This window comes from Pleurodeles waltl, chromosome 12 (genome assembly GCF_031143425.1).
Source record: "Pleurodeles waltl isolate 20211129_DDA chromosome 12, aPleWal1.hap1.20221129, whole genome shotgun sequence".
NCBI classification, from domain to species: Eukaryota; Metazoa; Chordata; class Amphibia; order Caudata; family Salamandridae; genus Pleurodeles; species Pleurodeles waltl.
The window spans coordinates 604,451,966-604,464,255 of record NC_090451.1 but is presented as its reverse complement, the minus strand read 5'-3'; the positions used below and the strand labels follow the sequence as shown (position 1 = coordinate 604,464,255).

At 46.8% G+C, this 12,290-nt stretch overlaps 1 protein-coding gene across 2 annotated transcripts in view; it reads right to left on the bottom strand.

Annotated features, from left to right (window-relative positions):
* The window catches only part of PRCC (proline rich mitotic checkpoint control factor), a 109,298-nt gene extending 107,972 nt beyond the window's left edge, over positions 1–1,326 (bottom strand). Inside the window, exon 1 of one of the 2 annotated variants that reach the window (XM_069217849.1) lies at positions 36–1,326. In XM_069217849.1, the coding sequence (XP_069073950.1) occupies positions 36–389 (354 nt within the window). In that variant the 5' untranslated portion in view covers positions 390–1,326. The remainder of the gene's footprint in view (positions 1–35) is intronic. The other variant, XM_069217848.1, reaches the window with a different exon arrangement.
* Positions 1,327–12,290: the final 10,964 nt, after the last annotated feature.

Genomic DNA, 12,290 nt, shown 5'->3' with positions numbered 1-12,290 from the left:
GTTGCATCTAGCTCCCTCAAATTAGCGGTACTCACATCATGTCCATGCAGCTGGGGAGCGCTGATCCTCACGGGCTCCGCCCTCTTCTTAGCACCGGGGAGGTTAGAAGTATCACCGGTGGGGGCGGGCAGGTTAAGACCGCTTGCCTTGGGAGCGGGCAGCCCTAACCGGGATTGAGTAGGGAGTGAATTCAGCGGTACCGGGGGCGCAGTCCGGTGAGTGGCAGGAAGGTCTACCTCTGCTGGGTCCTCCAAAGTGAACAGGGGGGGCACGATGGTACGCGGAGGTGGCAGACTTGAAAACAGTCTACCACCCCGCTGCTTCTCTGTCCCGGGAGGCTCAGGTTCCGAGTCACTATCCTCGCTACTGGCATAGGCCACCAGAGACATAGCGAAGAGACCTCAGTGCATGCACTGCCCGGTACAGTAGCCCCGGGCGTCGGGCCTGCAGACGCCTCAACGATTTAAGCCTCCAACTTGTACGACCGTAACAGGTTTTTCTAGGCTCTGCAAGTCCCCGTGTCAACAAAGTAGAGGTCTCATTCCGTCCCCTAGAGAGTGAAGCCAGTTTCTCGAGAATAGCCGCCTTCAAAGATGGCGGTGTAAACTACATCTCCCAGTTACACCTAGGTGACTTTTCTCCCCGCCCCGCTGTAGCGTACAAAACTAACTAGGCATGCGCACGCTGAACAACGTGTGTCTTTATTCTTACGTCCAGTAGAGAGACCCGTCTTCGAAAGATTTTTGTTCTGCGTCGTTTTGACTGACTTCAGCATGGCCGACTTAAGCGCGGCTTTGCACTGTAACATTAGGAGCGTCTGATATTGAGTTCCGTATGCCGGAGACGTAAGTGTCGTCGACCCAAAGAGAAATTAGTGGGCTATAGCAAACAAGATACGAGCGGCCAGCCTTGCCAAGTACGACGCATCAGGGATCAGACTAACGTGCTTTCGTGTGCTGTCCGCATCACTACACTGAAATGAAATAGTCTTGAATCAATAGCGTCCTGAGGGATCACACCTTGCGAGGAGCTTAACCATATGGAGCTGCATTTATTTAAACAGCCAGGGCTGCCGTCTTCCCTGTTTTCTTTCTTCGTTGCTGTCTTCCTTTGTCTTACTGCACGCCGTTTTCTTACTTTGACGTATTCTTTCTTCGATGCCTTCTTCTGTCTCCATCTTCGCTGGCCGTTCATCTTCTTTCTTTCCGCATACCGTCTTCTGTCTTCTCACGCATTCTCCCTTCCATTTTTTTCCGTCTTCTTTCCTCTTCTGCTCTGTTCTGCTGTCTTCCTCTGCCATATTAGCTGTCTTTCCCGTACGCCAATACGTTTTGCCTTTCTTTTTTCCTATGTAACTGGCTTATGCATATTATAAAATGTTATAATATTGTTTGTTTTTAATTTAATAAAATAAACATTATTCCAACGTTTTTCAAATATATGTAAGTCAGTTATATAGGAAAAAGGCAATCCCTATTGGGTTTGCTAATGCTTGTTCTTTTATGCTCACCTATAAAAACACAATTGGTGAATAGCCAGAGAGGGAGAATGAAAATTAATATATATGACCAGAGAGAAACATCATTGAGTCCTCGTTGGCCCCCTGAGTAATACTGACCAGTGTATTCATATTGCTTAAGGGTGCCAACTTGCAATTAAAGCACCCATGAATATGCAATTGTTGTATTACAAGCCCAGGGCGAAACTATTTTCTTTTTGAGACTGAGCGTGTGCTAGCGGCGTGCATACAGAGGCTAGCAAGCATGTGCGGTCTTTCCTTTAATCATATTGTTTTGGCCTGTCAGCCCACTGCTGACACTTAACAAATGGTAGCCAGACATCAGACCAGTGACCCCTCTGCCAACCAAATAAGTGTAGCAGCTACTGCTCTCATGGTATATGTTGAAGTCACATGATGACTACTCCTGTATTGGTAAGTTTAATGGGGTTTCTTTCCGTGTTCAGTTGCTGTTGGCAGGCCTGCGGACTTGGGTATCGCCGTTCTGTGCACCAACACTCATCAAAATGTGGAGTAGGTTACTCTGTGAGTCATAGTTAAGACCTCTTGGCTCAACCAAGGGGACTACACCAGAAAGTCGAGTTGCGATAATCAAGGTTTAACTTTGATTATACCCGACCTAAAGCTTTGCAGTGCAAGTAACTGAGACTTTACTGCCTGATTTTACAAGGTATTCCTATGTCCTTGCACAGCAGTTAGATGATCTGGAGCAGAGTGAAACTTGCTGCTTGTGATGATGAGCCTAGTGCTTAGTTGGTTAAGGTGTGGTGTTCAATTATATCTGACTTAAAGCTCTGCAGTACAACTAAATGTGACCTCTGTGCCTGAGGCTGCAAGATATATCTCGGTCATTACACTGCAGTGAGACTAGCTAATTCAGGGTGATTCTTGCTTGGCAGATATAATTTATCTGGACTGGCATGGTACCAGTTTTAACATTTAAAGCGGGCAATTTGGTGATGGTTTCTGCTTTAGGGCTGCCCACATAGACCGGATAAGAGGAATAGGGTGTCTCGCTAACACAGGGACTATTTGACCTTGCACGTCAGGCAGGAAGGGTTACATTTGTGCAACAGCAGATGTCAAGAGGGTGAAATTACATTGATGGTAAAGTTGGAGCTGGGCAAGTAGACCCTACCATTTCTCAGTATCATTATGAACAATAGCAGGGCAGTTAATTTAAGGAAAGGTACACAGCGGTTCGGTAAAACCACATACTTCCCCAGACTCGGCTGAAAAGCTAAATTGTTTTAGAGATTATGATGGTTGGGATGGCACACAACTGGCTATTCCTTAAGCATTGTAAGGTGGAAGTTTCTGGTACCAACTCACAATTAAATTTGGTTCTAATGGTCCTGGCAACAATGTAGATTTTCCTAGTGATTTATGAAGGAAATTCTTATTATTAAAGACAAGGAGGCAAGTGTTATGCATCTCTTTTCCATTTATTTTAAATAGTGCGGTCAAAACTACAAATCCCAAAAGGCTAAGAACAGTAGCCAATGGGAAACGAAACTAAGACTACAATAATGCACCAATCAGCAACCAAAACACTCTTGCAGTAGTTATCTTGCGCACGAACAACCCTCTTTTCTTGTGTGAGGAATCAAAAGGTAAAAAACATAGGAACAATAGATAAGATAACACAACCAACCATTAAAACTGAAAAAAAAAGGCCCTGTATAAAGTTCACAACTTGATGCAGTTGTTGCAGCAAAACCTCGGATTCTGGAACAGCAATGAGGGGCTGGACCGGAGAGGACATATCGCTCCGCACCTGGAGACGAAGAGTAGGATGATCCTTGAGATGAAGGTTGAGTCGTGGTAGATGATGCTGGTAGGGGGGGAGAAAACAGAAGTGAAAACAATGTGGTGGGATAATACTCGCCTCTGTGTCTTTAATAAAATTAAGAATTTCCTTCATAAGTTACTAGGAAAAATCTACATTATATGGCAAGAATGGAGGCTCATATTATGCTTATTTAAAGCGAATTCATTACAGATAAGGCAGCATGTTGAACAGGTTTGCAGTAAAAAACTTTGAAAACATTATCATTGGACCAATCAGCCTATTTGAGAATGTCCTCCAGACGAGACCTGGCCCAAAAGGCCTTATAAGCCATAGCTCCTCTGGACGAATGAGCTCCAAACAAAGAGGTATCAATGGCAGCCAAGGACATAACCAACTTAACCCAACGAGCAAGGGTAGGAGAGGAAACTGGCTTAAATGGTTTCTTAAAGGAAATCAGGACCTGGGAAGCTGAGGACGATCTCAAATCGGCTGTCTTTTGTTCATAAATCTTTAAACATTGGGCTACACATAGTTTAGAATGGTCCGGGAAATAAGGATAAAACACTGTAGACAAATTAGTCTTAGTACGTCTATGAACTGAAATTAGAACACCTGAAGGAGTAAATTGGTGAGCAGTAACATCTAGTGGTCTGACATCGGAAAGGCGTTTTATAGAAAATAGGCATAACAACGTAGTACGTTTTGCAGATAATTCACTTCTTTCATTGAAACTGTTATCAGGCCATGAAACAAAAATGTTTAAAACTAGATTGACATCCCACACCGAACTATACCTTGGTAAAGGGGGATTACAACATTTTACTCCCTTTAAAAGTCAGCAAATTAAAGGATGCTCTCTTACTGGTTTTCTGTTGATATAAGGATAAGAAGATGAAATAGCTGATCTGCACAGGTTAATGGTGCAGTAGGACTTACCTTTGCTGGCTTCAGCAGCTGGAAAATTGACTATAGCAGATACATCTGCTGAAAGGGAATCAAGGTGTTTTCCTAGACACCAGCTATTTCATAAGGACCAAGCAGATCTGTATGCTTTTTTAGTTCCTGGAGCCCATGATTGGTTAACGAAGTTTGAAGCTTCTTCCGAAATATAGGAATCCCTGAAATTTTCCAGGCTGAGAGTGTTAAGAGATTGTTGGTGATGAGGTTGTGAAGGAGACCTCGAGTATTCAAGAGAAGATGAGGAAAGAAGGGAGAAGGAATGGAGGTTCCACTAAGACTTCTAGAAGGGTGGGGAACCACACCTGAGACTGCCAGAAAGGGGCTAAGAGAACTAGTACTGCACCCTGGCGTCTGAGTTGGGCCAGTAGTCTGCTGATTTAATAATAAGAAGGGAGGAAAAGTGTAGTTGAGAGAGGTTGACCGGTCCTGAGAAAAATCATCGAGTGCTAAGGCCAATGGATCTGGACGCCAACTGAAGAATAGAGGGAGTTGGGCATTGAGACAGGAAGCAAATAGATCTATTTTGAAGGGACCCCCACATTTGATGGATAGAGTTGAATATGTCAGGATGAAGTTTCCAGTCGCTGGAGTCCTGGAAATGACGTGAGTGCCAGTCCGCTACAGAATTTAGGTTGCCAGGTAAATATTCTGCATGTACTGAGATTCTGTTTTGGAGGCAGAAATCCCAAAAACATCTGGCTAGATCCGCCAAAGGTTTGGACTTGGTGCCTCCCAAGTGGTTGATGTAACGGACAGCAGATATGTTGTCCAATCTGAGGAGAACAGAACAAGAGAGACTGTCTTTTGCTAGGCTTCTGAACGCAAAGGAGCCAGCAAGCAACTCTAAACAATTGATATGCAACTTGGACTCCTCTAGTGACCATGTACCCCCAGTTGAAATCGGGCCACACCGGGCACCCCAACCCGAAAGACTTGCGTCCGATTCCAACACAAGATCTGGGGCTGATGCAAAAATGGTTCTTGCGTTCCCAGCGTCTAAATGGTCTAGCCACCATTGTAACTATTTGAGATTCTTAGTCTAGGGAAATGACATCTGAATAAGCGAGACCTTTCTGAAGATGTCGAATTTTGAGTCTTTGAAGAGCCCGATAATGACTAGGCCCCGGGAAAATAGCCTGAATGGAGGAGGAGAGGAGACCTACCATTCTTGCTAATGTTCTGAGAGAAATTTGGGCTGATCGTAAAATCTGGAGAATTTCTGATTTGATGGATTTTACCTTTGCCGGGGGTAAGTGAAGAGTTGCGGAGACGGAGTCTACGAGGAAGCCTAAGAATTCTATTTGTTGTCGAGGGGTTAAGGCTGACTTTTCTGGGTTGATGACAAACCCGAGATCTGAAAGGAAAGAGGAAGTTAATTGAATTTGAAATTGGAGGGAGGAAAGATTTTGATTAATGATGAGAATGTCGTCTAAGTAAATAATCAGTCTGACACCTTGAGCTCGGAGATACCCTACAACTGGTTTCATGAGTTTGGTAAAACACCATGGAGCGGAAGAAAGACTGAAAGGAAGAGAGGAAAAATGAAAAATCTGGTCCAGTCATTGGAATTGTAGGAATTTTCTGGATTGGGGGGGAATTGAGACAGTAAGATAAGCATCTTGAAGATCTAGGCAAACCATCCAATCTCCTTGTAAGAGAGAGTCTCGGAGATGCAAAATAGTCTCCATCTTGAAGTGTCTGTGAACGACAAAATGATTGAATTGTTTTAAGTTGATGACTGGATGCATCTTTTTGGTTTTTTTCTGAACAAGGAACACAGAACTGAGAAGCCCAGAGGGGTCTAGAGAACAAGGAACAACAGCTTGTTTTTGAAGGAGAGCTTGGACCTCCACCAAAATCAAGTTGTCATTTCTGTAGTAAAAGATGGGGGGGATGAGGGAGCGCCTCCTGAAAAGGCTCAGAATAAATTTCTATGACGTAGCCCTGAACAGTGTTTAAAACCCATGGATCCGAAGTTATAGCTTGCCAATTTGGAAGAAAATACTTTAGACGACCTCCTACAATAGGAAGGCCAGAAGGGTGACATACCTGCTTGAGAGGTATATTTGGAACCTCTGTTGCCTCTCCCACAATATCCACAGCTCCTCTGTGGGTAGAATTGGGGTCTGTATTCCTGATACGAGGCTTGGTAGGCTGCTCGGGAACCTTGGGTGTTATATGAACCCCCGGCAAAGCGGTTCCTACCTCGGCCGGCCCTGGCGAAAACCCGTCCAGAAAACATTTTTCTCAATGACTGTTGGGCCTTGTCCAGAGATGCAAAGGTGGCCTCATACTTACTAAGTTCCTTAATAAAGGAATCCCTAGAGAGCATACCTTCTGCCTTGATACCTGGATCAGATACCGCTAAGTTAACCAGCTTGGGATCCAGTTTTAGAGGGAGTCCCTCCTACACTCGCGTGTTATGGTGGCATTAACATTGCCTAAAAGGCAGATAGCACGTTGGACCCATAAAGACAGTTCGTTTGGATTAACAGCGGCATGTTTTAACCTAGTCGATTCTGCTAAGTCAAATATACGTGTCAGCAGACCCACCACATCCAAAAGTTTGTCTTGACATGTAGACCAGGCTTTGTCCGCACCCTTACGTGGGTCTTTGCCAAATTTGGTGAAAAAAGTGAGCAAAGAAGGGTCAATGGTTGGAGTAGAAGAAAATTTGGAATGAAGAGATGGGCAAGAGCAAAAATCGTCTTGGACGCAAGGTTAAAAACAGACTTTTCAAGATTCTTTGACAATTTATTCATAGAGGCAGAAACTGCCTGCCCCACTGAAACTTAAATAAAGTCATTCAGAGTATCATTAATAAGTTCCTCCTCCTCATTTTGGTTATGAGCCATGGGAGAACTGTCAATTTCCATTGCAAATATGCTTGACAGATAATAGTGTTTGAAAAACAGCAAGAAAAGGGTTCAGGCTGTCTCTTGCCGGTAGAAAGGGTGAAACTCCGCCTATGGGCAGGGAAAAGGGGAGTGGCGGTGACCGGAGGAAGGGAAACCTTTAGAAAGACAAAAATGAGCCTTGTGAGATACACGGAGGTAAAATGGAGCAGAACCGAAGCTCAACGCTCCAAGCAGGTGAGCAAAGGTGCAGCGTTCGGCTCAAATGTCACCGGTCTAAAATGGTGACGTGACGTGACGTGACTCCAACGCTGTAACGGTTGGAAGACGCGCGAGCCGAGCGCAAAAGAAAAATCTGGGCGTGTGGCTACAAGCCGTCTGGAGAGAGCTTGCGAGTGAAACAGCGCATTATGCCAGAACATATAAATATGCGTAATATAGCAATTGTAATAATACATTGAAAACATATTATGAAGAATGCTTATCCTGACTGTGAGCAGCAAGAAAAGAGGGCTGTTCGCGCGCAAGATAACTACTTCAAGGGTGCTGATTGCTGCATTATTGTAGTCTTAGTTTCGTTTCCCATTGGCTACTGTTCTTAGCCTTTTGGGATTTGTAGTTTTGACCGCGCTGCTATTTAAAATAAATGGAAAAGAAAAGCATAATATGAGCCCTTGTTCTTGCCATAAAATAGAAAATTATATGTAATACCTCAACAGAATTAAGGAAACCATGTAGTCCAGCAGATGGCAACCTCCGTGCAAGAGCATACTGTCCGGTTAAAAGTAAGAGCACAATATTCCTACAGGGTGCATCGGCGGAACTGCAAGAATGCACATTAATCAACTACCACTGGATGTGGGTGCTCCAGCAGCTAAGCTCTTTATCATGTAGTCATGGATTTACTGCACCTGTCACATAATCGGTTTTCTGCATAACTGTCTCTAGCTAATAGTTACTAAAATGTTAATGCACAACATCACGTCATTGCTTGAGTCAACTTATCACTCTACAGTCGATAACAGCATTTAAGTACTGTACTGACATTGTTGAAATGAAGCAGTTGAGCAGTCATTCTTTAGGAGTGCTCTGCCACTTGGAGGTCACCAGATTCAAGGAACCCTTACGGTTGTCTCCCCATAGCTGCACACAAGGGCAGATGGGCTTGAGAATATGATCAGGAGTGCAGGGTGTGATAATCCGGCAAATTGGCAAATGGATGGAGAATAGCAGGAGGGATGGCTAAACGCCAAGACGTTCTCAGTCAGAGGCGCTGCAATACCTAGGTTATATGAGTGGGCAAATCAGGAACGAAGTGACGCCATCTCCACATGAGGAGGGAAGTGCAACAGTTGCACGGGACTCCAGCCTCAGTGGTAATCCATCTGGGGGGCAACAACTTTATGGCAATGACCTATTGAAGTTATTCAAGCAAATCTAACAACCATATCAGAAGGTGCATCTGGCTGATGTAATATGGTCAGAAATTATAGCACTACGGAAATGGTGAGGGTCAGTCAACCAGGGAGCAGTAGAGAGGTCCAGGTGAAAGTTTAACGTAGCAGTGAGCAAGTTCTGTAAGGTCATGGGTTGGTAATTTGTGAGGCATGGGCTTATCGACTTCAAAATGTCTGGCTAAAATGCAGACAACAGGGTTCACCTTTCTAGAGAGGGAATGGACATGTTCTTCTTGAACATACTAGGGACACTGGAGCTACTGGGTTTCTCGTAGGCGTGAAGAGAGGGAGCTGTTGGAGGTCAGTAAACCACAGCCAGTGTGGCAGGCACAAGGTTTAACAATAAATATCTTCACACAAGGATGTAAAAGGACAGTGGCCCTTACAAGGTACTTAGGATGTCTCACAGCAGGGACACACAATTACCAGAAACAATGTCCTTGGGATGGCTCATGCCAGGGACACTTGAGGGCAGCAAAAGGGTAGGAAATGATCAGCACTGGATAGGCCTGGCACTTACAGCCCAGGCATTGCCTCAGGGGCACGAACGTCAGACATTCAGTAGCAAGAGAAGCCTCAAAGTTGTGACCTGCTGTACCAAGTAGTCCACAGGACAGCTGGCACAGCAATTAAAATGATTTATGACAACTATTAAAGAGATGTTGTGACTGTAAGGATGGTGCATTGTAGGATTATGCAAGTTATGGTTACTAATGTAGCCTTAAAACCTGCCGTAGTGGGCTCTACTGGCCATTAAAGGCCTGCTCCTGTTCGGCTCGGGTGTTTACCAAGGGAGAGGGCCGGTAGAGCCACCTACAGTGGGTTCTGAGGCTATTAGAACATTCTGCCACTAGAGGGCAGAATGTTCTATTTAATAAAACAAATTCTTCACGTCCCCGAGGGGATTAAAATCCCCTCGGGCTCCGTGAGTCTTTGTTCACAGCTATTGCTAGTCTAAAAAAAAAACCAACAAGTGGCCTGCTGTTGGTTGTAATAAAAATAATTTAAAAAAATGTCTGGTTTCGCAGACTTATAGTTCTGATGTTAAAATTGAATGTATGGCTCAGAAATTGGAGCATGCCAGATGCGTTTGACAAAGCCACAACAGTATATACCAACATTTTAGAAAAGGAAAATGGGAGAATAGATTTACTTTTATGGAAACAGAGGCTATTTCAGGTGGAAGTCAGACAATATAAAGTAATTTTTTCCTTAAAAAAGGAGATGAAGTAAGTGTTGTGTGTCTGTCTTGTAACTGTCTTTCTTTTGTTCCTTTTTCTCTGCTTTATCTCAGTTTTTCTGCCTCTTTTCGTCTGTTAGCCTTTTTTGCCTTGTGCTCTTATTCCGCCCGTTTTCGGCTTCCTCGAAGCCGTTCTTTCTGTTCGCCCTTCCCGCTGCTGTGGCCCTGCCCCCATTTGCCCGCCGCTCCCCCCCTTCCACATCCCCTTCTTAATGGCGGCCGCTGCGCGGTGCACAGAGTGACCCCTGACCTGTTCTTAAGGTCGGGATTCGCTCCACACGCCGCGCAGCTCCACCAGACTGTGCCCGTGCCCTCTACCCCACCCTCGCTGCTTCTGTGAGTTCGAGGCCCTCCACCCCCGCCGGCACCCACCCGCCTGCGCCTCATCCCTGGTGTCTAGTGGTTGCCGTAAGTATTGTGTGTCTGTCTTGTAACTGTCTTTCTTTTGTGCCTTTTTCTCTGCTTTATCTTAGTTTTTCTGCCTCTTTTTTTCTCTGTTAGGCTTTTTGGACTTGCGCTCTTATTCTGCCTGTTTTAAGCTTTTTCTAAGCCGTTCTTTCTGTTCGCCCTTCCCGCCGCTGCATCCCAGCCCCCTCGCACCCCCATTCGCCCACCGCTCCCCCCTTCCAGCTGCTCCTCCCTCCCACCTCCCCTTCATAATGGCGGTTGCTGCGCAGTGCACAGAGTGACCCCTGAACTGTCCTTAAGGTCAGGATTTGCTCCACATGCCCCGCAGCTCCACCAGACTGCTTCCGTGCCCTCTACCCTGCCCTCGCTGCTGCTGCGAGTTCGAGGCCCTCCACCACCCGCAGGGACCCACCTGCGCCTCATCCCTGGGGTCTAGTGGTTGCCATAAGTATTGTGTGTCTGTCTTGTAACTGTCTTTCTTTTATGCCTTTTTCTCTGCTTTATCTCAGTTTTTCTGCTTCTTTTCTTCTCTCTTAGCCTTTTTTGACTTGCGCTCTTATTCCACCTGTTTTAAGCTTTTTCTAAGCCGTTCTTTCTGTTCCCCCTTCCCGCCGCTGCATCCCAGCCCCCTCGCGCCCCCATTCTCCCCCCGGTCCCGCCTCCCAGCTGCTCCTCCCTCCCACCTCTCCTTCTTAATGGCGGCCGCTGCGCGGTGCACAGAGTGACCCCTGACCTGTTCTTAAGGTCAGGATTTGCTCCACATGCCACACAGCTCCACCAGACTGCTTCTGTGCCCTCTACCCCGCCCTTGCTGCTGCTGCGAGTTCGAGGCCCTCCACCACCCGCAGGCACCCGCCTGCGCCTCATCCCTGGGGTCTAGTGGTTGCCATAAGTATTGTGTGTCTGTCTTGTAGCTGTCTTTCTTTTATGCCTTTTTCTCTGCTTTATCTCTGTTTTTCTGCCTCTTCTCTCTTAGCCTTTTTTTGCCTTGCGCTCTTATTCCACCTGTTTTCGACTTCTTCTAAGCCGTTCTTTCTGTTCGCCCTTCCCGCTGCTGCATCCCTGCGGCCCCGCCCCATCACGCCTCCCACCTTCCCTTCTAAATGGCGACCGCGCAACGGGCAAGCCCGGACTGCGACCAGCGCAAGACCCCCTGGCCCCCACGTTCCCCACGCCGCCTGATGCTGCTACAATGCCAACGACCTCCACGCCCTAAACACAGCCTGCTCTGCCACCTGCTTCCAAGCCACCCGAAGCCCACCCACGGACCCTTCTCCTGCCAGAACTGCAGCTTCACCTGCCCCCAAGCCGCCAAACATCACACCAGAACCAAACGCAACCACCTCAGCTGCATCCTCCTCAACACCCGCTCCGTCCACAAGCATGCCATCGAACTCTGGGACCTACTCACCTCATCATCCCCGGACGTCGCCTTCCTCACCGAGACTTGGATGAACCCCTCCTCGGAACCCGACATCGCCATAGCCATCCCTGAAGGCTATAAGATCACCTGCAGAGACCGCACCAACAGGCTGGGAGGAGGGATCGCCATAGTCCACAAGCACACTGTCAGAATCTCAACCAATGACACCCTTGACACCTCCAAACACTTACATTACAAGGTTCACCTCAACGCCAACACCACCCTCAGAGGAACCCTCGTCTACAGGCCCCTCCTGCCCCCGGCCACAGTTCAGTGACTCCATCGCCAACATAATCAGCACCCACACCCTTGCCTCTACAGACTACACCCTCTTCTGCGACCTGAATTTTCACCTTGAGAATGTCAACGACAGCAACTCCACCGCCTTGATCGACAACATCGGTCTCAAAACAACTTGTCATGACGCCCACCCACTCCGCCGGCCACACGTTTAACCCAGTCTTCTCCGCCAGCAGCCACCTCACCCTCAGCCATACCATTGAAGTCCACTGGACCGACCACCGTTGCGTCCACTTCACCTTCCAGAAACCTGCCACACACCACCAACCACAACAGATCTCCCGCCGCAGCTGGAACAAGATCACTGAAGACCAGCTGATCTCCACCCTCGGCCCG